The sequence below is a fragment of the Myotis yumanensis genome, unplaced genomic scaffold (assembly GCF_028538775.1).
Source record: "Myotis yumanensis isolate MYYU_CA2020_CCGP unplaced genomic scaffold, mMyoYum1.0.hap1 SCAF_7, whole genome shotgun sequence".
Taxonomy (NCBI): Eukaryota; Metazoa; Chordata; class Mammalia; order Chiroptera; family Vespertilionidae; genus Myotis; species Myotis yumanensis.
The window spans coordinates 15,687,994-15,713,175 of record NW_027223758.1 but is presented as its reverse complement, the minus strand read 5'-3'; the positions used below and the strand labels follow the sequence as shown (position 1 = coordinate 15,713,175).

The 25,182-nt window shown below is 38.6% G+C and overlaps 1 protein-coding gene across 2 annotated transcripts in view; it reads left to right on the top strand.

Moving 5' to 3' along the window:
* Positions 1-25,182, top strand: part of XRN2 (5'-3' exoribonuclease 2) — a 74,996-nt gene that overhangs the window by 7,739 nt on the left and 42,075 nt on the right. The window contains exons 2-16 of one of the 2 annotated variants that reach the window (XM_070419820.1): positions 5,197-5,324; positions 5,407-5,518; positions 7,724-7,835; positions 9,542-9,600; positions 9,677-9,766; positions 11,123-11,195; positions 11,335-11,385; positions 11,858-12,015; positions 14,213-14,287; positions 14,374-14,507; positions 14,605-14,662; positions 14,746-14,853; positions 19,150-19,194; positions 20,601-20,729; positions 24,665-24,783. In XM_070419820.1, coding sequence (XP_070275921.1) covers positions 5,197-5,324; positions 5,407-5,518; positions 7,724-7,835; positions 9,542-9,600; positions 9,677-9,766; positions 11,123-11,195; positions 11,335-11,385; positions 11,858-12,015; positions 14,213-14,287; positions 14,374-14,507; positions 14,605-14,662; positions 14,746-14,853; positions 19,150-19,194; positions 20,601-20,729; positions 24,665-24,783 — 1,451 coding nt within the window. The remainder of the gene's footprint in view (positions 1-5,196; positions 5,325-5,406; positions 5,519-7,723; positions 7,836-9,541; positions 9,601-9,676; positions 9,767-11,122; positions 11,196-11,334; positions 11,386-11,857; positions 12,016-14,212; positions 14,288-14,373; positions 14,508-14,604; positions 14,663-14,745; positions 14,854-19,149; positions 19,195-20,600; positions 20,730-24,664; positions 24,784-25,182) is intronic. The other variant, XM_070419822.1, reaches the window with a different exon arrangement.

Here is a 25,182-nt window from a genome sequence, read left to right as displayed (position 1 = left end):
AAACCAAGTTCTTTAGTTTTGTAACTGACTTACAAAAGTGGAAACTCTCATACCAGTGGAAATTCAGGCATGATTCATGAATTTTCAAATGCTGCTGTTAAACAAAAATACATCTATCTAGGTATTAGTAACAGTAGTAGTTTCTGCCTCACATTTAACGAACCAGAAAGCCTTATAATGTTGACTATAACAGTAGGTTGGTGAGAAATTCATTTTGGGGGTTTACCATATTTTTCCGTGTATAAGACGCTATTTTTTTTATAGAATTGTTAGACTGAAAATCAAGGGGTGTCTTATATACAGCGGTCAGCCCAGGAGGGGTCCTTGTGTGTGCATAGCATACCTTGTCAAATAGGCTTCCTCCAATCACGAGCCTTATTGTTACTAAGGTCAGCTGATGCCTTAATTAGAGGTGGAGGTGGAGAGTGCGCAGATGCAACAGGGACCAGAGCGTTCTGAGCCCATAAAGATGCCATAATAAAAAGGTAAATACTGGTAAGCAATTGTCATACTCTGCAAAATTCAAACTGAATGTAATCAGCCATGCAAAAGAGCATGGAACTAGAGCTGCAGAGAGACAATTTGGACCTCTTCCCACGCAGTGTATGATCAGACAGTGAAGAAAACAGGAAGAACAATTTTTTAAGATGCCAAAAAAGAAGCCTTAAGAGGAAAACCAGCAAAATGTTTAAAATATTGATTTCTTAATTTTGGGTTGGAAAAGTGGTGGGTGTCTTATACGTGGAAAAATATGGTACTTAAAAACCTGTGGAGTTTTTTGTTTTTCCAGTTCAGACTATTTATATATTTGAACCATCTTTACTTCTTTAAGTACCTTCTTTGTCTTGATTCCTTGGTATTTTTTTGCACAAATAGGAAATTTCCCAGCTGCCTTTTTGGAATACATATATCCCTCCTTTTTCCATGAAGTGGAAGAGGATTGGGCTTCCTACTGGACAGAACTACCTTGACTGCCAGCCTCTGGGTAGGCATGCTCCCTGTTCCTCTGAGGAACTGCTAGTCAGCCAGGGCACTTCATTCTCATGCACTCATGTTCTTTGCGAATACCTGTCTCAAGTTGCCTTGTCCACATGGAGCGGGAGAGGAGAGTGCAGAGATAGTCCACCTGGCTGTTCCTGCTGCTGGTGCTGATGGATCACCCAGAGGCTGTCTCTTGAGCCCCCTGCCTGAGCCTCCCATTTCATGGCAGCAGAGCTCCTCTCTGCATGTTTTAGGCCAGTGATGGCGAACCTATGACACATGTGTCAGAGGTGACACATGAACTCATTTTTTTGGTTGATTTTTCTTTGTTAAATGGCATTTAAATATATAAAATAAATATCAAAAATATGTCTTTGTTTTACTATGGTTGCAAATATCAAAAAATTTCTATATGTGACACGGCACCAGAGTTAAGTTAGGGTTTTTTAAAATGCTGACACGCCGAGCTCAAAAGGTTCGCCATCCATCTTGTCAGATTTACTAGTTTTCCACATTTCAAGCCACAGAGATTCTGGTTTTCTAGCAAATTTACACAGTGTTGGTTTGTTTAGTTTTGTGGTCTTGGGGTAGAAAGAGAAAACCGCAGTATGTGCTCACTTTATCATTGGAAAACCCAAAAGATAATGGAAAAGTTATTTGAAATTAATTGGTATTAGGGATCAGAATGGCTTTCCTTTTAGCTGCCCTTTGATCGATTAAAGATCTCTCCTTAACCCAGACACACTGGCATTGTTTTTAACTGGGCTCTTGAGTGAGTTTCTTTGTTGAGCATCAAAATCTTCTCTTAAAGAAAGAATTTCTAGATTTACATAATTAATGTATTGAATGTATTTATAGTACTTATGAAAGGAAAATATGTGTAGCTTTCTTATTGGGAATGCCTGGAGCTGTTTGGTTTTTTTTTGTTGTTGTTTTTTGTGTGTTTTTTTTTAATTAGGACCCACCTTGCCCTCTTCTGTATATTATACTTTCTACTTAGTACAAGTAGAAGTTCTCATACAGCTACACTAGGCATTCATTGAAGAACTGTAATATGCCTAGTGCTGCACTAGGCATTAGGGCAGAGGTTAGTTAGCAAGTCAATGACCTCCTATTTTTATAAACAAAGTTTATTGGAATACAGCCATACCCATTTATATCCATATTACTTATGGCTGCTTTCAGTCTACAAAGGCAGGTATGAGTTGAAATCACATGGCCAACAAGTCTAAAATATTTGTTAACTGGCTTGCCGGGGAGCATAAAGAAAGTGGGTCTCCATTCTCCTAAGTGTAGTCTCTGGTGTAGGGAAAAGGAAAATGTGGAGTTTGGAGTATAGACAGTAGATGAAGAGGTAGAGAGCCTCCTACCTTCGTAGACTTTGTTTTTGTTTGGGGGTCATCAGATTATCTTCTTCGATAGATGCCCCCCTCCACCAAAATGGACCTTCTTTCCTTACCACCTATCCTATTCACTGCTTCCCTTTTTTTCCACTTTAAGTTTTATTTTTTAATTATAATTCATATTCAGTTTTATTTTGTATTAGTTTCCCCTGTATAGCATAGTGTTAGATAACCATATACTTCCATTCACTGCTTCAGATCAAGCCCCCTTTTTTGTGATTCACAGCATGTATGTGTAGAATACTGTCTGGTAGCTTCTTCCCTGTACTGCTTTTAAATCCTTTTTTCATATCCTTTATTTCCAATTATAAATATAAATTGAAGTCCAGTCTTATTTGTATCCTTCTCAAAGATAACCATTGTTCTGACATTGGTGTTCATTCCTTGCTTTTCTCTGTGCTTACATTGCTTATGTAGTCATCCCTGTATAATTGCTAATACTGTTTTGTCTATTTTATACTTTCTGTATTTGGTATACTATCTATTTTTTTCTGGAACTTGCTATTTTGGCTCAGCAGTATAGTTGTGGTTATCAATTAAAGTTTGTTAATGCATGGACTTTTTTTTTGCTAATTAAGTTTACCTTATTTTTTCAGCAGCTTTATTGAGATATAATGTATATATCATAAAGTTCACCTATTTAAAGTATCAAATTCAGTGGGGTTTTTTTTAGTATATAGAGAGTTGAACACAATTGCCATTATTTAATTTTAGAACATTTTTTTTTCACTTCCAAAAGAAATATACCCATTTGCAGTCACTTCTTATCACCTTCACCCTTCCCTTGCCCTCAGAATGAAGTCAGTCTATTTCTGTTTCTGGATTTGTTTTCTGGACTACATAAATGGGATCTTTTATGGGAGTTTTTGCCTAGCGTTTACTTGGCAGGGTGTTTCTGAGGTCTATCCGGGATGTAGTATGTATATGATGAGCTTTTAAATTGTTCACATTTTTTCTTTTTGCTGTTACAAATGATGCTTTATATGTAAGGGAAAACTTATTGTTTTACATGATTTCTATTAGTAACAGTAAAAGTCTGATCTCATATTCTTACCATTTGCTGAATCTCTGGAAGAAAAGGACAAAGGAAATGTTCATTACAAAAATATATCAGTGCCTCTAGTAGTAAATAAGGCACAGTCCTTACCTTTTGAAGAACTCACAGTGTGGTTGGATTAGAATGACAGATTAACTATAAAACCATGGGAGAGCTATAAGGGAATTAACAATAATGAGGAACTGCAGGAGGAGGAGCAGTTAGTTTTGGGGAAGAAATATACAAAGTGTTACAAGGTGAGTGACATTTGATCTCAGTCTAGACCAGCGGTTCTCAACCTGTGGGTCGCGACCCCTTTGGCAGTCCAACGACCCTTTCACAGGGGTTGCCTAAGACCATCCTGCATATCAGATATTTACATTGCGATTCATAACAGCAGCAACATTACAGTTATGAAGTAGCAACGAAAATAATTTTATGGTTGGGTCACAACATGAGGAATTGTATTTAAAGGGCCAGAAGGTTGAGAACCACTGGTCTAGACCCTGGAAAATTAGTAAGATTTTAGGAAGTGGGTGTTGGCAGGGAGGAAGAAGGAGAAGCAGTATGCAAAGGCATTGAGAGGTGAAAGAGCATTTTCCAGGAACTTAGAAGAGAGAGAAGGTGGGCCAGATTGATGTTGTGGTAAGACAGGATAGTAGTAAGGGTCCAGGCTCATTGGTGTGCTCTGGCTACGGGAATCATTGGAATAATTAGGCAAGATTAAGACAGCCACATTTGGATTTTAGAAAGAAAACTGACAGTAGAGAAGAGTGGGCTGGAGATAGGAGAGTCTAGTGGTGGAGCAGTTCATACAAAAACTGTTCTGATCTTTTTTTTTTTTTTGAGACTTTAAAGCCAATTATTACTACCCAAGGCATTTTCCTTGGCAAATTCTGTAACAGAGATAACTCACTGGATTTCAGTGGCTTTAAAGTATCATTTTATTTTTAATATATTTTTATTGCTTTTAGAGAGGAGGGGGGAGGGATAGAGAGTTAGGAACATCAGTGATGAGAGAGAATCATTGATCAGCTGCCTCCTGCACGCCCCCTCCTGGGGATCGAGCCTGCAGCCCAGGCATGTGCCCTTGGCCAGAATTGAACCTGGGACCCTTCAGTTCGCAGGCCGACGCTCTGTCCACTGAGCCAAACCAGCTAGGGCTGTTCTGATCTTTTAGCTGATGTTGGTAATGGTGGTAGGAATGACAGGAGATAGAGAGGCATTTTTCAAATTAAATTGACAGGATTTAGAGATAATGGATGGTGAGGGAAAAGACTTCCAAGATGATTCCCCTGGTTTCTCACTTGGACAACTGAATGAGTTGAGAATTTGACCAGTATCCCCCACATAATTAAGATTAATTGGTTGTGTTGGAAGCTATCATTTCCTATAGATGAAATATCTGCTTCAGTTTGTTCTAGGGCAGTGATGGCGAACCTATGACACGCGTATCAGAGGTGCACGAACTCATTTTTTTTGGTTGATTTTTCTTTGTTAAATGGCATTTAAATATATAAAATAAATATCAAAAATATAAATCTTTGTTTTACTATGGTTGCAAATATCAAAAAATTTCTATATGTGACACGGCACCAGAGTTTAGTTAGGGTTTTTCAAAATGCTGACACGCCGAGCTCAAAAGGTTCACCATCACTGTTCTAGGGAGTAAAAGAACTTATTTTATAATCTAATTCAGAAGTGAAACAGGTTCATACTGAGCCTAGGATGTATTGATTTAGACTTAAACAAACTACTATTATCACTTCCTCATAGCCCAAAGAATGCAATGGTGTAAAGGTTCCTGTTGATGCCAGTAAACCTAATCCAAATGATGTGGAGTTTGATAATCTGTATTTGGACATGAATGGAATCATCCATCCCTGTACTCATCCTGAAGACAAGTACGTAACCCATTTTTGTCACTGATATCACAAGTTACAGAGGAGTACTGTATTATATTACATTGTTTGCTTGTTATTATAGACCAGCACCAAAAAACGAAGATGAAATGATGGTTGCAATTTTTGAGTACATTGACAGGCTTTTCAATATTGTAAGACCACGACGACTTCTCTACATGGCAATAGATGGAGTGGTGAGTACTAAAAAAATTAACTTAGATTCCTTCATTTTTGCTTTTGTTGTGTTCCCAATGTAAAGTCTCATCCTTCAATCATTCATTCACACATTTTTTGTGCCTGTTTTGTGCCAGGTACTGTGAGTTGCTGGGGATATTGATGACTGCCTTTGCTTTTGAAGGGCTTTCCACTAACGGGACAGACACATAAGTAAATGAGTGAGGTTAGTTAATGAGCTTTATAGGCACTAAATAACATATGCAGGGTATTGAGGGAAGAGAGAGTCATTGCTACTCAGGAAGTTAGGAGATAGAGGAGGAGGTGACTTCTGTCCCATTTCTTGAGGGGCAAGGTATAATTGGATATTGGTGGGCAGTAGAGGTGAATGGATTGAACAGATATGGGGAAGGAGGACCTTCCAGATTTCTCAGATGTGCTAGGTAAACACACTTCTGTGCTATTGACCATACTGACACTTATGGGTGACTGCAGGTGTTTTAGATTGGAAAGGGAAGTATAGCAAATGACTTGAGTTCAACTTGCCTGCCACATTCAGAAGTTTGGATTTTATCCTATAGGCAGCAAGTAGCTATTAAAATGACTTAAGAGAGGAATAACTTAAGAATAATACCAAGTAGCTTAGGTTATAAATGACTAGCAAACTACATAGCAGGGTTCAAGGAAAATTAAGGTAAATCATTACCCTAAATTTGTTTAGCTAGGAGCAAATAGATTTTCTTTCTTTTATATTTAGTAATCCTAGTGGCTATAATGCAATGATTTTGAAAATCCAGAAAGCTCTGTGAAGTTCTGTTTACTCAGTGAAAAATCTTAGCTGCCTGATATCTTGTTAAGTTACAGTTAAAGTGGAGTAAAGAATAAAGGGAACAAGCATATGTCTTATTTGGAGCATATTTCAATTCATATTCAGCTAAATTTCTTGAAGAAAATTTTTAACTTTAGTGTGCCCTTACTGCTACATCAAGTATAAAACATGTGGCTATTTGTATGTGTATGTGCATGCACATACCTGCAGGATGTTTTTTGGTACATGTAGATCATAAAACTTGGTACTTGAAAGAAATTAGGTGATCTCATTTTACAGAAACGGTAATTATTTAAAGAGAATATAAAAAAACTTATTTTAGATGTGGACAGGATACTTCAGAGTCCCAACCCCAGAACTCAGCTCAGTAATTTAAAACCTTACATTTCAGCTCACTTCATTCAAGCTTATTTGGTGATTTAAATTGCATTTGATTAAAACCTTGTTCCCTTTTTAACTGTTGTACCTTACTGTAGATAGAGTAGTCGTTGTGAACCTCATTCTGGGAAATATAAAGTAGAAGTGCCATGGGGTCTTACAGACCCAAGAAGTAGTTTTCTTTCTTTTTTCTTTTTCTTTTTCTTCTATTGCTCTTATGGAGTGTTGTGAATCCCATTTGGAGACCATCCTTTTTAGGCCTGGACATAGGGAAGGTCTTCCTGATTCTGCTTCTGTAGAAACTGTCTTTGTTTGCTGACTGGGTCTTTGAGTAAAATGAGCTTTCCTTTGGAGAAACCATAATCCAGTGAAACTGATGTTAGGTTGTGGGTCCTGTTGTGAGTGTTAAGTGCTATGGCTTCATAGGATATTTATCCATTTGAGCTCAGCTTTTTGGTTTTTGATCCAACTTTAAGTTCTCAGGGTCTATTGTCTGTTATGGAAGGAAGGACTAGAAGCCCGGTGCATGAAAATTCATGCACTGGAGGGGTGGGGTCCCTCAGCCCAGCCTGCCTCCTCTCACAGTCCGGGAGCCCTCAGGGGTAGAGGTGACCTGGCGATCAGGGGAAGGCAACACCCCCATCACACCTCTGCTGCTGCCACTGCCAGCAGCGCAAGCCTCAGTCGGCCCTGGTTACCTGAGCCTCGGGCCTGCCCTGGGTGGCTGGGGGGCTGAGGGGACTGGGGGACTCCGTCTTGTGGCTGTGGGTGTCACTATCTTTGAGGGCATGGCAGTCAATTAGCATATTCCCTCCTTATTGGCTGTGGGCACTGCCATCTTTGCAACAGTGTGAGAGTCAATTAGCATCTTCCCTCTTTGTTAGGTAGGATTGTTAGACATATTATCTTTTCCATCTTAGTGTACTATTTTTACAAGAACAACTGATTCAAAATAATGTAGATTTAGTTGTGAATATTTTGAATGGTATTATTTGAATATGAAAATACATTTTTTCAGGCACCACGTGCTAAAATGAATCAACAGCGTTCTAGGAGGTTCAGAGCATCCAAAGAAGGAATGGAAGCAGCAGTAGAGAAGCAACGAGTCAGGGAAGAAATACTGGCAAAAGGTAAAGAATATGCTCCTTGAAGTTGGATTTTTATAAGATGTATGGAGAAGGGGATGGGGTGACAGCGTTTTCTTATGAGTAGGCAGAGCTTTAATTTAATTAGGATCCCAGGATATGCAAGGAAGATTTATGTTCACTGTTGAAGAAAAGTAGTACATGGAACCCTTTATTCCCATTAATAAGCTTGTTCATTTCCACACTATAGTCAAAGGGAAACTTGGAAATAAAAGGAGGGAATTCTGATTTCATTGCCTTTCAGGGCACATGCAGCTCTTCAGCTAACTTTTTAAAAAATACATGTTTTTATTGATTTCAGAGAGAGGAAGTGGGGAGAGAGGAGGGGGAGAGAGAGAGAGAGAGAGAGAGAGAGAAACCCTGATGAGAGAAATATCAATCGGCTGCCTCCTGCACTCTTCCTACTGGGAATTGAGCCCACAAACTGGGCATGTGCCCTGACTAGGAATCGGACTGGCAACCTCCGGTGTATGGAACGACGTTCAACCAACTGAGCCACATTGGCCAGGCTTCAGCTAACTTTTATACATCTGTAAAATAGAAATAAATTGAGTGTTTCTTTTTCCTCTGGGGATTGTTAGAAAGCTACATTTCTGGAAATATTTTCCTCATCAGTCTTGGTAGCCTGCTTATTGCTTCCCTTAAGAACTCAGAGGTCTATATGAGGAAGCCTGAGAGAAACACTTTCAATATAGATTGAGTACCAGATGCTGAGGCAATGAGGTACCCAGGGTTTTCCCATTTGAGGGGTGAGTAGAATGGAGGACAGTCATCTTTATAGTTCCCCAAAGACTTGACATTCCTGATGGGAATATAGGTAGGAGTTGACTAAGTCTCAGAGAGGAGGAAGATCAGGAGTGCTGATGTCCCCTGGGACTGGTTCTCTCCCAAGACACTTGTGTATGAGATGGGGAGTGTTGTAGTAGAATCATTTGTTATTTTGTTACATAAGGCAGTATGCCAGACCAGGAAAGCTGTAATTTATTGGCTGGAGAGAGTGTACTTGGCAGTTAAAAAAATAAATATTGTAGTGTAGTCAGCTCAGGCCTGTAGCTATGATAAATTTTTACGTTATTTTGATTTGCTGGAAATATACAGGTATATATTTATTTGGCTGCAGCTTGTAATTAAGACTCTAAAACTTGTTTGTATTTGTAACAGATTGTCTTTGATTTTAGACATGTCTCCTTTCTTGAAGATATTATGAAGAAGCTAATCAGTGATACAGAGGAAAAATAGGATTTTTTTAATGTCTAGTTAAAAAATTTTATTTTTAACAATTTTATTTCTTATATAACGCTGTGATAAAATCAGCATTTTAATTTGTTTTACTAAGGCACCTTTATTTAAAGAATATATCAGAATTAAAACTCCAAACCCCATGTGTGTGAGTATGTGAGAGAGAGAGCTGTTACAGAGGTCATTAGAAAGAACGTCAGCGTTTTAATATTTTTATATAACAACATAGTATCTTTTGTGTACTATATATTGTTTGATAGTCATGTTAAGCTTAATTTAAATTTGGGGGAGGAATCTTATTTTCCTCCCCAAAGGGAAAACATTGTTCCTTAGGTGACAATACTTATTCTTTCTTTGTTTTTGAACTTTTTGCTATTGTTGTTCTGGCCTAATATTGAGTAATTTACCTCACTTTTTATGGGGAGAACAAAACATTGCCTCTTTTTCTTTAGGTGGCTTTCTTCCTCCAGAGGAAATAAAAGAAAGATTTGATAGCAACTGTATTACACCAGTAAGTAATCGCATACTTTGCTAGCTATTGCTGACTCTTAAGTGATCAGTTAATTTATTTTCTTCTATCATTTTAGGGAACTGAATTCATGGACAATCTTGCTAAATGTCTTCGCTATTACATAGCTGATCGTTTAAATAATGACCCTGGGTGGAAAAATTTGACAGTAAGTTTCATTATTTTGGTTCTTTAGAAAGATTAGGGTGATCATTTGAGGCTGTACTTTGGTATGATTGATGTTATTTGTCCTCCCACCCCCAACAAATGCTAGTTGACTGTCCAAGGAAAGAAGTTTTCAGGATTATTGGAAATGGGATGCCTTTCATGGCCCAGTTTTAAAAAGTTGAATTTTCTCTCAATGTCAATTTTGTCCTCCTCTTATCACTATGAAGCCATAAAATGGGATTTATGATTTAAAAAATGTGTGTGTGTGTGTGTGTGTATATACATGAAAGTAATTTTTAAATGAAAATTTCTTGAATTAAAATCAAATTATGGCCTCGCTAGTGTGGCTCAGTTATTTGAGACCTGTCCCATGCACCGAAAAGTTGCCAATTTGATTCCTGCTCAAGGCACATGCCCAGGTTGCAGGTTTGATCCCCAATCTAGGTGCATGCGGGAAGCAACCAATCCATGTTTCTCTCACATCAATGTTTCTCTCTCACTCTCTCTCTCTTGCTCTTTCCCTCTCTCTCCCTCTTTCCCTTCCTCTCTTTAAAAATCAATTAAAAATAAAGAATACAATTACATCAAGGATTAAAGTTGTGGGCTCTGCCTTTAAATAATGTCTGTGGTCGCCCTAGCCAGTTTGGCTCAGTGTATAGAGTGTTGGCCTGCAGACCAAAGGGTCCCGGGTTCGATTCCAGTCAATGGCATGTACCTTGGTTGCAGGCTCCTCCCTAGCCCGGGCCCTGGTCGAGGTGGGTGCAAGTGGTAACCAAACAATGTGTTTCTCTCACATCGATGTTTCTTTCTCTTTCCTTCTCTCTTCCACTCTCTTTAAAAGATCAGTGGAAAAATATCCTCAAGTGAGGATTAACCAAAAAATAAAAAAAGGAAATAATAATAATAATAATAATAATGTCTGTGCTCTTTTACATATTTAAGTAAAATATAAATGAGTTTTTATGGAATTTCAGATTTACAAGTCCCCCACCCCCTATTAATTAGATATGGCAAATTGTATTTAATAGATATCTTTTATTGATTACTCCTTGGACTTACATGGTTCAGAGCTATGTCTTTGGATAGTGGTGAGAGTAGTAAAAACTTAAGAACTGATCAGATTTTCTAATGACTGAGTTTGACCCAAAATTTTCATTTTTGCTATTTCATGTAATAAGGTAATCAGTGAAATAGTTTGGATGTTTACACACACACACACACACACATTTTATTAAGAAAATTTTCCAATTAATATGCTATCTTATGAATTATTTCCATTTATTTTCAAGATACTCAATTCGGTTAATTTTTGTCCTAGAAAATTAGGGATGAACTGAAAATGTTAACTTTTTTACAGGTTATTTTATCAGATGCTAGTGCTCCTGGTGAAGGGGAACATAAAATCATGGATTACATTAGAAGACAAAGAGGTAAAACTGATTTATAAATATTTTGTTATATGTTTTATTAGAAAGAAAGATAAGCCATTATATGAAAAGCATTTGGTAAAATACGACATTTCTCTGGTATAAAATATATTTATATAAATATATGTTTCCCCCTCTTTAGCCCAGCCTAACCATGACCCAAACACTCATCATTGCCTATGTGGAGCAGATGGTAAGTTTCCTTTTTGGGATTTGATTCTCTTGGATTAAACCATAGCAACTTGATGGGTTGGTGTATAATAGTTGATTACTCATTGGTGCCTAGAAATTCTAAAATGCCTTGCTTATTTTATGTTTGAGAGGGAATTAGTTTTGAGTTGTTTAATCTGTAATTAATTTACCTATGTTTATATTTTACATCAAAACCTTTAATATTGCTGCACATAACTTTAAAATGGAAAATTTCCAAGTGTTGACTGTGAGTGGTATTCTGAATTCTAGGCCCATGTGTATCTGGAGGACATCTTGTTGGCTGAGGACTGCTAGGAAGTATTAGGCTTTTTGGCTTTGCCATTTATTTGTGTGCCCCTTTGGACTTTGCTTTATGCTGGTGTCTTATTTTTTTGATGATATCCTGTGCCTTTTTATAATGGTATGGATCTTCTCAAAGTGCTCACTGTTCAGTTTTTTGTTGTTATTGATAGCTGATCTCATCATGCTCGGCCTTGCTACACATGAACCCAACTTTACCATTATTAGAGAAGAATTCAAACCAAACAAACCCAAACCCTGTGGTCTTTGTAATCAGTTTGGACATGAGGTCAAGGACTGTGAAGGTTTACCAAGAGAAAAGAAGGGAAAGGTAAGAATTTGAAGTGATAGTTGCCTCATTTTTAAATTTTATTTAATAAAATATATATTTTTTTACTGTAACAAAATATAAAATGTTAACCAATTTAAGTGTACAATTCAATGAGAATAAATATACTTAGGTCGCCTCATTTTTAAGATGGATAGAGATTATGATTGATTAGTTTTTAACCTACTACTCTGTTACCCCTCACAGAGATGTATCTATCTATCTCCCTCCCTCCCTCCCTCTCTCTCTCTCCCTCTCTTTCTTTCTTTCTTTCTTTCTTTCTCTTTCCTTCTTTCTTTCCTTCCTTCCTCCCTCCCTCCCTCCCTTCTCTCTCTCTCTCTCTCTCTCTTTCCTCCTCACCTGAGGATATGTTTCCATTGATTTTTAGAGAATGTGGAAGAAAAAGGGAAAGACAGAGAGAAACATCAAAGTGAGAGGAACACTTTGATTGGTTGCCTCCTGCAAGAACCCTGACCTGGACCCAGGCCAGGGAGGAGCCTGCAACCTAGGTACATGCCCTTGGTCAGAATTGAACCCAGACCCAGCAGTGGGCAAGCCGAGGCATTATCCACTGAGCAAAACTAGCTAGGGTAGGATATGACATTTCTTAGCCCTACAGCAGCGGACCTTCCTTTTTTCCTCCAGGATTGTGGTAAAAAACCCTAGATCGCCTATTTGGATTCTTATTACCCAAGTTACTAAGAATATTACCAGTGGCATACAGGGAGCTAAGCCAATGAGTAGTCAGAAAAGGTGTTTCCTCTGTAGTTCACACCAATTGCCGCCTTGGCCCCTGCCCAGGCCTAACGCCTCTGGCTGAGTCATTAGCCCTGGGCAGGGGACTTCCAGCTCCCTCAATTGTCAGCTCAGCCCCTGCTGACCATAATCGCTGGCTCTGCCCCTGCCCAAACTAACGCCTTTGGCAAAGGCATTAGGCCTGGACAGGGCACCCCAAGCTCCCTGCAATTGCCAGCTCTGCCCCTGCCCAGGCCTAATGCCTCTGGCTGAGGCATTAGGCCTGGGCAGGGGACCCCCAGCTCCCACCATCCCCGGCTCCGCCCCTGATACCCACGATCTCTGGCACCGCCCCTGCCCAGACCTAAGGCCTCTGGTGGAGGCATTCGTCCTGGGCAGGGGACCCCCCAGTTCCCCACGATCTCCCGCTCTGCCTAGACCTAATGCCTCTGACCAAGGCGTTAGTCCTGGGCAGGGGACCCCCAGCTCCCTACGATCGCCTACTCCGCCCCTGCTCACTATCACTGGCTCTGCCCGTGTTCAGGCCTAACACCTCTGGCCAAGGCATTAGGCCTGGGCAAGGGACCCCCAGCTCCCCACCATCGCCAACTCGGCCCCTGCTCCCTGCGATTGCCCGCTCCGCCCTAATGCCTCTCACTGAGGCATCAGGCCTGGGCAGGGGATCCACAGCTCTCCAGGATCTCCTGCTCCACCCCTTCCCAGGCCTAATGCCTGTGGCCAAGGCATTAGGCCTGGGCAGGGGACCCCAAGCTCCCACCACTGCCAACTCTGCCCCTGCTACCGGTGATCGCTGGCACCGCCCCTGCCCAGGCCTAACGCCTGTGGCCAAGGCATTAGGCCTGGGCAGGGGACCCCCAGCTCCCCGAGATTGCAGGCTCCACCCCTGCCCAGGCCTAGCCTATGGCCAAGGCTTTAGGCCTGGGCAAGGGACCCCTAGCTCCCCGGACTGCCGGCTCTGCCCCTGCCCAGCTCCTATCGCTGGCTCCACCCCTGCTTCCCGCTATCACTGGCTGGGGCGGCAAAGTCGCCAGGTTCTCCAATCATGGCTGTGGGCAGGCCCTGCCCTCCGGCTATTAGCTCCCCCCCTGGGTTTCCGATCACAGTCAGCGGCAGGGGGCTTCTTCAGTGCTTTCCCTTTCGCCTCCCTGCATTGTGCCTACATATGCAAATTAACTGCCATCTTTGTTGGTGGTTAACCGCCATCTTAGTTGGCAGTTAATTTGCATATCACCCTGATTAGCCAATGGGAAGGGTAGCGGAGGTACGGCTAATTACCACTTTTCTCTATTATTAGGAAGGAAGGATGTTATGGTGAATTCTTTTTTTAATTTAAAAAAAATAGAGTATTAAAATGGATCTGCTTTTTTAAAAAAGCCATATTTATTTGACTGAAAATTTACAGGGTTTAGAGTGGACATGTTTAATCCTTGTCCCTTTCTTGTAGCACGATGAACTTGCAGATAGTCTTCCTTGCGCAGAGGGAGAGTTTATCTTCCTTCGTCTTAATGTTCTTCGTGAGGTATGTAGTCATAATCATTGGAATTGGTATTCTAAGACAAGTGTGCATTTAATAGCTTTCATGCCACTGTTCCTTTTTGGTTGTAGTATTTGGAAAGAGAGCTCACCATGGCCAGCCTTCCATTCACATTTGATGTTGAGAGGAGCATTGATGACTGGGTCTTCATGTGCTTCTTTGTGGGAAATGACTTTCTTCCTCATCTGCCATCGTTAGAAATTAGGTATGTGTGTTTTTGTGGTTTTTAAGACTTTCTTTAGCCTCCTTGACTTTACAGTGCATACTAGTCCTAATGTATAATATTTGTTTCCTGGTGGCAGGGAAGGTGCAATTGATCGTTTGGTCAACATATACAAAAATGTGGTACACAAAACTGGGGTAAGTTTACTCTTGAATAATTTGAAAACAGAAGTATTTGCTTTTATAAGAAGGTCATTTTACATGTATTTTATTACTTACAGGGTTACCTAACAGAAAGTGGTTATGTCAATCTGCAAAGAGTACAGATGATCATGTTAGCAGTTGGTGAAGTTGAGGATAGCATTTTTAAAAAGAGAAAGGATGATGAGGTAAAGTGTTTCTATTGCAGTAGCTAAATTGCTCCTGTCTCTAATAGGCTGTGATGATCCTGTGATTGTACTTTTAACCTCTTTGAGTGCGTTGTTATATCATTATAGTGTATAGAACATCAGTGTAATCGTGAGTGGTAGTGCTTTCATTATGTTATAAAGGTTTTGATGCTTGCTTTGTGGAATTATATATATTGTACACTGTGAGTTGCATTGTAATTTTTTTTCTCTTCATATTCTTAAGATATAAATCTAAACACTTGTCTAATCAATAGGATATTAAATGAGGGTTCCAAGGCTACAAGAATGCTGGAATTGAGCTGCCATGTTTATAGGAAATATTTATGCTCTGGAAGACAGGTTAAGAGCTAGGAACTTTGTACTCTGGTAGTAGAATGTAGGGGGTGTGATTTGGATTGCATCAGCCAAGGCAGAGGGTTGCAGCTTTGAGTAAGAAATTTAAATTTGAAAGAGAGAAATAAGGTGGGGGAGGGTGGGTGGATGGGTGGGTGGGAAGAGATCAACCAAAGAACTTGTATGCATAACCCATTGACACAGACCATAGGGTGATGAAGGCCTGGGGCCAAGGTAGGGGTGTGTGGAGGCAGGCTAGAAGAGGTCAGTGGGGGAAATAAGGGCGCATATGTAATACTTTCAACAATAAAGATTTTTTTAAAAGTGGGAAACAAAGCTCTTAGGAATTGATTACATCTGATAGTGTGGAGGGCTTAGGTGAGAAGTTTGGGTTTTTGACCTGGACAGTTGAGTTTGCTGGTGCCATTTACTGACATAGTAAGTACTGAGGGTAGAGCAGGTTAGGGTGGTGACAAGGTAGAAATGAAATTTCATTTTGGAGATACTGAGTTTGAGTGATACCTCAAGCATTCAGGACACCTGAAAGGAGAAAAGCCCAGAAAGCAATTTGATTGATATGTGTAAAGCTCAGAGTAGAAGTTTTTTTAAAAGGAGATTTGAGAACCATTAGCGACTAGGAGGTACTTCAAGTCATGAGTGTGAATTTGAAATCCCTGGGAGCTTGTATGGAGTGAAAGTGCCTCCAACAGAAACCTCGAGACGTGTGGGCATATAAGGAGAAAGAGGAGCCAGTTCTAGAGAGATGGGAGGAAATACCTGAAGAGAGGAGATAGATATGCACAGGCCCCTAGTCTGCAGCCAGGGGTTCAGAGGCCCTGGGGAGTGAGTGTTGGAGAGGGGCAGCAGCTTGGAGGCTGAGTGGGTTGTGGGGGAGTGGCAAGGGAGGCAAGCAGTGGGTAAAATGAGCGGATAATAGTAGCAGATAAGAGTGAAGGAAATTCTTTTGGAAACTGATTTTATAAAAAGTCATATGGCTATTTTGAGCAAATAGCAACATAATATTGCTATATTGCTTCATGATCTTCTAACATTACAACATGTTGTTGTATCTGACAAGATTTCATATTTTCTTCAATTTTGTATACTGTAGCTAGTGATCTCTTATTTTAGAATTTGGAGTACCATTTTAAGTAAAAGAGTGAGTGGATTGTAAGCAATCCAAAGCTTTTGGTATTTGGTAATCTTCTGTGTTGGCAAGAAATTTTCATATGTAAAATTCAAATGACAGAACTAACTTTGTCTAGGATACCAAATGTCTACCAGGACAGCCATTGTTAAATAAGTCTTCAACAATTATAGTGGCTCCACTTGACCTACTGCCATTTATGTTTTAAGAAAAAACTATATGTGGTGTGTACTGCTTGGTGTAAAAGCCTCATGTTACAACAGTCTTTTTATGTGGCTTTAGCAGACTTTACACTGTTAAATATTGGTGATATTTAGCATTAGGGCAGGTTGTATGGGATTTGATAGATACTAGAGTGCTTCAGATTTAGGTAATAATGGTTTTCAGCAGCCTGACAAAGAGGACATTTTAAAACTTTGGGTTTTTTTGGTGTCATTGACATCATATGATATCCATCAGTATGCATGGGGGGGTGGGAGGGCAGAATTTATGAACTCTCAGAAATTCCATTTAAAAGTATATGGTGCTATGTATTTTTTTGGAAAGTGTGTCCACTTTTGACAGATTTCCAAAGGAGTTGATCGCACCCAGATGGACCTATTGTGCATAGGTGTGACTACCACTCTTAGAAATAGGTATTTAAGTGACTAGCAGAACAGATAGTAGAAGAGACATGCATCAATATTTATTATTTAAATTGAGCAGTTAGGTAAATGTGATGCTTTTTGTTTTATGAGCTTTGGGGTTTGCCTTTTAATCTTACAAATATTGTCTGTTTATTCAGCAAATATTTATTAAGTGTTACCATGTGCCTGATAGTATTCGAGTGTTAACTGATACATCAAACAAAAAAACACAAAAATTCCTAACCCTGCAGTGCTGACATTCTTCTGGGGGAGATGAATGATAAGCACAAAAGCTTAAGTAAATTGTGTAATGTGTTAGGGATAAGTGCCATGAAGAAAATTAAAGCAGGTGAGGAAATAGCTGGGAAGGTGGTGATAGGTAGTTTGCAATTCTAAAAAAGGTGGTTAGAGAGTGCCATGCCCACGGATGACTTTGAATAAAGACCTGAAGGATGGGAGGGAGTAAACCATGCAGACATTTGCAGGAAGAGCATTTCAGATGGAGGGAATAGCCAGTGGAAAGGCTCGGCAGAAGCATACTCAGATGTTCACAAAACTGCAAGGAGCCAGTGTGGCAGGAGCAGAGAAGAGATCAGAAAGATGATGGCAGGCCAGATCTGGCAGGACCCTACAGGTCATTATGAGGACTTTAGCTTTCACTCTGGAGGGGTTTGAGTATAAAAGTGACAAGATTATCGAAGGGCCACTAGCTGTTGTATTGAGACTCATTGTATGGAGGCAAAGATTGAAGCAGGAAGTCAGGTCCAAGGGAGCTAGTATAGTTGTAGTGGAGGTGACAAGAGCTGGTTGGATTCTGCATATTTTGAAGATAGAACCAATGGGATTGGCTAATGAGTTAAATGCTAGGTGTGAGAAAAAGAAAGCTATCAAGAATGAGTCCTAGGCATTTTGTCTGAGCAATTGAAAAATGGTCTGAGCAACTGATGAGGAAGCCTGGAAAGTGAATCGGGGTGGTGAGAGGAAAGAGATCCTGGTTGGGAAGTCTTAAGTATTTAGATGGTGTTTAAAGCCATACATCTAAGATGGAAAGAGTCATGGTCAGACAAGGACTGAAAACTGAATAATGGATTTCACAGTCTATCAGTCATTGGTGACTTAGATAAGAGAAGTTTCATTGCAGGTGGGGGCAAAAGCTTGATTAAATAAATAGGTGGTTTTTATATTTTAGGAGGTTATAAGGTAGTCATTCACTATGAATTCATCATTCAACCCCTCTCCTGGCTGAAAGCACAAATTTCACGTTTTGTTAACACGTCGCAGTTGGCAGTACTGACCTGGAAAGGATTGAAGTGAAGCTATAGGATGACAGCCAGTACAGTACTAGCTGGCCCGTTTTAGGCCATTAGCTGCAGCCACAGCCACCTTAGCTGTCATTTCAGTGCCTTGATAATCACAGAATTTGGGGCATGAGAGGTAAAGGAGGCCTTTGAATAGTCTGAACAGTTAGTGGGGAAGCAACATCAACCCCAAACCCTATGCAGTTGAAACCACGGCTACATTTTGAAAACTTGATGATGCAGTCTGGACCCTTTCCTATGAGTTAAAATTGGCCCAGAATAAGCAGTGTGAACATCTGAATGTCCTTCCTTTAATTAAATTGACTTTTTAGAGTCCGGGGGTGGGAGTGGTGTTTGCATAGAGCCCACTTTCTCTTTACCCACTGTGTCATATATGTTACAGAGTTAGAAATTGTCAAGTCCTATTTAGGTAACAGAGGCTCGCTATTAAGTTGTCTTCTCAATATTTTTAAACTGACATCTTGATTATTAACTGACTTCAACTACAGCTTAAGAATTCTTTGTTTTTCTATTTGTATCTTCTCCACATTGGTAGCCTGTTCGCTCCAGGGTAGAGCCAGTAGTTTTTGTCATGAGTCTTTCATTCTTTCCTGGAATGATATAAAAACCATCTGAAAAAAATTAGGAGGAAAATTAAATTGTACTTAAATATAGAATGCTCTCTACCCATCTAAAGTTCTGATAAGCAGCACTTTAAACATATAGTCTATTACCTAGTTTAATTATGTACCTAGGTTTCTGGGGTCTTCCTTTAAAAACTTTAATTGTTTCTCAAATCATTCCTGGTAATGTTTAACTCTTACATTTTTGTGTAATTATTTGACAGAATATGTGGATTTTATACTTTTAGGACAGTTTTAGAAGACGACAGAAAGAAAAAAGAAAGAGAATGAAGGTGAGTTTTAATTAATATAATAAGATTGGCAATAACATGACTTACAGTTTGGGAGGAAAATGTTTGTTACAATAGCTTTTTATTTCTTATCCAGTAAGGGTTGGATAGGGGCATAGTGTTCCCCCAGCTGCCTTCTTACATGGAGAAAGAATGCTGGGGTTGAAAGTAAAGAAGCCCTTTTTCAAGCATCTGAAGGGATACAATTGACGGGCAGGAGGGGGTGGTTGGCATTTATCCTAATCAGGTATTGCTTTTGTAATAAAAACAGTTAACCTTTTGTATCCTCTTGAAAGTTAAATTTTGTCTACATCATTGTCAGGTTAGTATTCCCAGAACATGACACTCAAAACTTGGTTGTTTCTCTACTCAGAAATCACCAGTAACTCCTTAGTTTCCTCAGAATACAGTTTTATCTTCGTCTGGCATGCAGAGTGCACTATGATCTGGTCTAATTCTACCTGCCCAGCTTTTTCCCTTCTGCCTTCTTAATACACCATGTCCCTCCAGACTCAGATCATTGCCTTCATTTGGTACCTTCAAATGGATTTTTTTACTTCATGACTCCCTCACATCTTACCTTTTCTACAAAGTCTCTATTTCTTCTGCTCATAGACTAGGGGGAGCAGTTCTTTTCACTCTAGGGTTTCTTGCAGTGATATTTGTTTTCTTAATTGCATGCTTAACTTTTTAGTTCTTGTTTTTCTTATCTTCCTTACTAGATTTTAAACTCATGGAGTTTAGGGACTGCCTTTTATCATTATATTTTGTTGGAATCGAGCAATTTCAGGAATTTAGAAAAGAAAACAAGTAGAGTTGTTTAATATTGCAAGTAGGTTCAAAATCACTTAGAATGGGAGGGGCATATTTATTTTCTACCCTCTATATAATTATTTTCTTTCAGTCAATGTTTATTTAAAAAATCTCTCTTGTATCAGTCAGCCATGATTGTTAACTTTTACAGCTTTAGTCATAGCTCTAATTAATTGGAAAGTGAATTCTAGGAAAGTGAAGAGTAAATAAAAGTTGTATTTCTAAGTATAAATCAAACTCTTGACTTGTTTTTTATCTTATTAGTTATACTTAATTTGCCTAGAATTTTGTCTTGAATGTGTTCTGAAATTGTAAGTAAACATAATAGATTAGCCTAATTAGCTGGGATAGAGTCTCTGTGTATATCAGAACAGTGAATTATTTGTACTTTCAGAGTTGTTTAAATATTGCAGACTATTATTTATAGGGTAAGTTTCAATCAGATCAAAGTGTCAACAACTATGTAATGTGAATGAAAATCCATTTTCACTTTTTAAGTGCTTACAGTGGGGACTCTATTTTGTTGCCCTCTTTTCTTCCTGTCATCTGTGTTGTCATTTAATTTTAATTTCTACATTTATTTCCATTTATGTTAGAGAGATCAACCAGCTTTCACTCCTGGTGGAATATTGACTCCTCATGCCTTGGGTTCAAGAAATTCAGGTTCTCAAGTAGCCAATAATCCGAGACAAGCAGCCTATGAAATGAGGATGCAGAATAACTCTGTAAGTGACCTACTTTTATGTGGCATTGAAGAGTGGTGACTATCACATGTCCCTTGCAGTTGTGTGTAAATTTTATCACTTACCCTAGAGTTGTTTTATAGTTTTTTCTATTTTTTTTACCTTAAGATATTTTTAATTATGTTAAGTTTATTTTTATCAATATGAAAATATCTAAGTAATATGAAAGAAAGAAAATGGATAAAGTAAAGATAGCTAAGTGGCTGCAGTGATTTCAATGGGACCAAGGTACTAGGTGGTGATGGTGCTGGAAGCATCACTTGGACATGCAAACGTCTCATAGCTGGAGCAAGAGAGATGGGTGGGTTTTGCTGCCTATTTCCCCTTTCCTTCCAGGGATCAGTCAGGGTCATTTTGGAGAATAGTATTCCTCAATTTTTCGAATACTACTATACTCTTTACTGCCTAAACTCTTACTCTCCAACTCAGCTCTCTGTAATAGTAGCAACAGACCATGGGCTCAGAGCACATGGGCATGGCAGCAATAGGAGTGAGGAAACAGACAACCAACCAACATTCACAGATGGCAGATAAAGTTATTGTTTATTTTGGACTAGTAGGCATGAGAGAAAGAGTGTGTTATAGAGAAGGCAAGATAGTATGTAAGGTTTGGTATCTTCTGTAAATCATTGCTATGATATATCCAAGGAAACAGCCTAAGTTTGGATGTTTAGATTTCATTATTCTAATAGTTATTGTATTGATGCTCAAATCCCTTATTACAGGGCAATCCTATGAGGAGAATGTTTGCCATATCAGGAGACTGATTGGATTTGTCTTGCCATAAATTCACACCTCGAAGTTTTAAGGACCTTACATTTGAAATTTGAGAACTGAGATTTTGCACCTCTTGAGAGAAGCAGCCTAGGTTTCTGTTGTGTATTTTGTTGTTTGGTTTTTGTTTTCTTGTCTTATTCCTTACACCATTAACAGAATGGGATATGGAGGGTCAGTGAAAGGGATTGCAATGAGACACGTGAGTCAAACAGAAAAAACTGATGTCCATTATTTAAGAATATAGGGACTACAGTCCCCTCAGAGGAACTGCGAGTGACAAGTATTCTCAAACACCATATTGCTGATAGAATATTTTTCTCTGAATCTCGGGCAGCCAAGTAGGTTTAACCTTTGCCAGCTGTGATGCTTCGAGAAGGATTCCAAAACTATATTCAGACTCTACAGGACTAGACCCATTAGTGATTAATATCTGACATGGAAATAGGAGTGGAGAGATTGGTGATTAGGTTGCTTATTTGATCCTGTCTTAATTCCTCTTGACACAATTGTTTCTATTGGAGTGTTTGCATGGAGGGATTTTCATCTTGAATGTTCCAAGTTTAAGAAAATTATGAAGTAAAGTTATGAAATTTCTTTAAAATCATGAAGTTTATTTAAAGGGAACCTTTAAGATTATGTTTTATTTTTTCTAAATGTTTGGGTGTGTTAGTCTCAGTTGACTGGTGTCTACTGATGGTCTGCCTTGTTAATGTTCTATTAGATAGGTTTGTTTCCTCATAAGTATGGTTTTATTCGTGGCTTTATTTATATTATGTAAATATGTTTTTAAATGTTGCATTCAGAAGTTTGGTTTCATTATATCTGTGACCAGTTTCAGTTTAGTAAGTTTGATTGCAAAAATAGCTTTTTCAAAAGAAATTTGAGGTGGTATGAATCTGGTATGTTTAGGAAAGAATACTTTTTAAAAAAAACATATATTTTTATTGATTTCAGAGAGGAAGGGAGATGGAGAGAGAGATAGAAACATCAATGATAAGAATCATTGATCAGCTGCCTCCTGCATGCCCCCTACTGGGGATGGAGCCTGCAACCCAGGCATGTGCCCTTGACTGGAATCGAACCTAAGACTCTTCAGTCTGCAGGCCGACGCTCTACCCACTGAGCCAAACTGGCTATGGGGGTAGGAAAGAATACTTTTACTAGGAGAGCTAGAGCAGAAAGTAGAGCAGCAGAGATTCAGTATCAAAGAGCCAGCACCTTTTTTTTTTTTTTTTTGAAGGTATATTATTTTTATCTAAAGATAGAGTTTAAATGTTGTTTGTCAATTTGGGAAAGTTTGCTTTTTACAACAACTCTGTACTTAGACTGTTGATAGGAACATCATTCTCATAGTTTGATCCAAATGGATTAGTGTTGGGTTTAAAAAATAATGATAACTTAATTAATGGTAACTACTTGGTGCCACCAGGCAGTATGTTATTGGTCTTTCACATGTATTGTTTTACTTAATCCTTGCAATAACCTGTAAAGAGATAGAACATTATCATCCCCATTTGAAGCAGAGGCTGACAGAGGTTAAATAAATTGCTCAGAGCCATACATTCAGTAAAGATTGGATTTGGTATTTCAAACTCAGATCTGTCTGACTAAAAATACCCATCTCATTTTCCAAGTACAACAGTTCCTTCCTGGATTTATTTTTATTGGTGTATTTTTTTATAGTATTGGCTATATAGTTTCATGATAAAATTGATATTATACATTTTAAAAAGGGAAGTGTTATATCCTCTCTGAAATATAATTTTACTTTGTGGTAACTTTTTTTGGCCTATTTTATGAACTGCCTTTATACTAAGGTTTTATTTATAGTATTAACAGAGCGTCCTTAGTCCTGGCAGGGTAGCTCAGTTGATTGGAGCATTGTCTCCATACACCAAGGTTACAGGTTCAATTCCTGGTCAGGGCACATACAAGAATCAACCAATGAATGCATAAATAAGTTGAACAACAAATTGATCTCTCTCTCCTTTTCTCTTTCCCTCTCTCCCTCCCTCTCTTTCTTCCTCACCCTCCCTCTTCCTTTCTTCCTCTCTCTCTCCCCCTGCCTTTCTTCCTCTACTTTAAAATCAATAAATTAAAAAAGAGAGAGAGACTCAGTTCTCATTTTAAAAATAATTTAATTTACTTGAAATATCTAGTATACTGTGAATAACAGAAGAATACCTTTACCATGGAAATCTTTTCTGCCACTTATGTTTTCGGTCATTTAACACAATGTAAAGTTGCAGAAGATTATAATTTTTAAATTAAACATTAAGATACTTTATGGTGCTACTGTGTTCATTGAGTTAGGTATAGAAGAAGATAAAACTGATAATACTTTAAAGTGGTATCTAACTCTGAAATAATAAAATCTACATTTTTCTAAGATGACTAGTAAATTTTTATTTGTGCATTGAATTTTAAAACAGTATATATAAAATAATTTAACAGTTACCTGACAGAGTCTTATTATTAAACTAGAGGCCCAATGCACGAAATTCATGCAAGAATAGGCCTTCATAGCCTCGGCCACCATCGCAGCCCTGACTCCAACCGGAAGGTTGTCCGGATGGTCATCCGCTGTTAGCCTGTTTTGGTCGATTTGCATATTATGCTTTTATTATTATAGACATTTGTTTTTCAGAGTGGTTGTACTAGTTAGAACATTTTATTTAACTTTATTCTCACCAGTATTGACTTTTTAATGTGTTATTTATTTGTTATTAATTTATATACATATACTTTTTTTCCATTTACAACTTTGTTATGTAATCAGTGGAATGTGATCATAACTTTGTAGCATGAGGGGACCACCGAAGAAAGAAATATTCAAGTCTTATAATTTTAAAAGTGTATAAAATTAAATTTTTATTTTGAAGTGGTTTTTATCCTAAGAATGTTCAGAGTTTTTTTGTTTTTTGGTGTAAGCATAAGAAGCTTGGTACTATATTACTTGTTTGGGGGGAGGTGAAGTAGGCCAAGATTGGTGTTTGTATTTTCTAAATATATTTACCATATCTATTTGATAACTTAAAGAAAAAGTGGTATCATGAAACATGGTGGTAACAGTTTGATGTGACTTCTTACGTGAAGTGAATAATTAAATCCTTTCTCTGTAATGCTCTAATTGTCTGCAGAGTCCTTCAGTATCTCCTAATACAAGTTTCACTTCTGATGGTTCCCCATCTCCGTTAGGAGGAATGAAGCGAAAAGCAGATGACAGTGACAGTGAACCTGAGCCAGAGGATAATGTCAGGTGAAGATATTATTTTGGTTGCATTTTGTTAGCAAATTGCTGAAATAGATGTGATATAATTAATGCTATTTAGCTTAGAGCAGCAGTGCCTGCAGATGCTTGCCTGTGATCTTTTTATCCACAGTAATTAATGTGAAGGTTTAAACTAGTCAGTAAATTCCAGTGAGATATATAAGCTACTATTGCTGTTAAAACTAAGTATCCAGATTAGTATGCGTGCAGGTTTTCGTCTTCCAAACCACTTTTCCCTCTGAGACCAAGCACTTGGTCGGCTAGACATGAGGTGTTTAGCTCTGACTATGTGATCTGAATGTTACCAGTTTGAGATTAAATTTTCAAGCTGCTTAACCTATTAAGTTCAGTTACACTTGGATACCTTAATATAGTTTGCTTTAATCT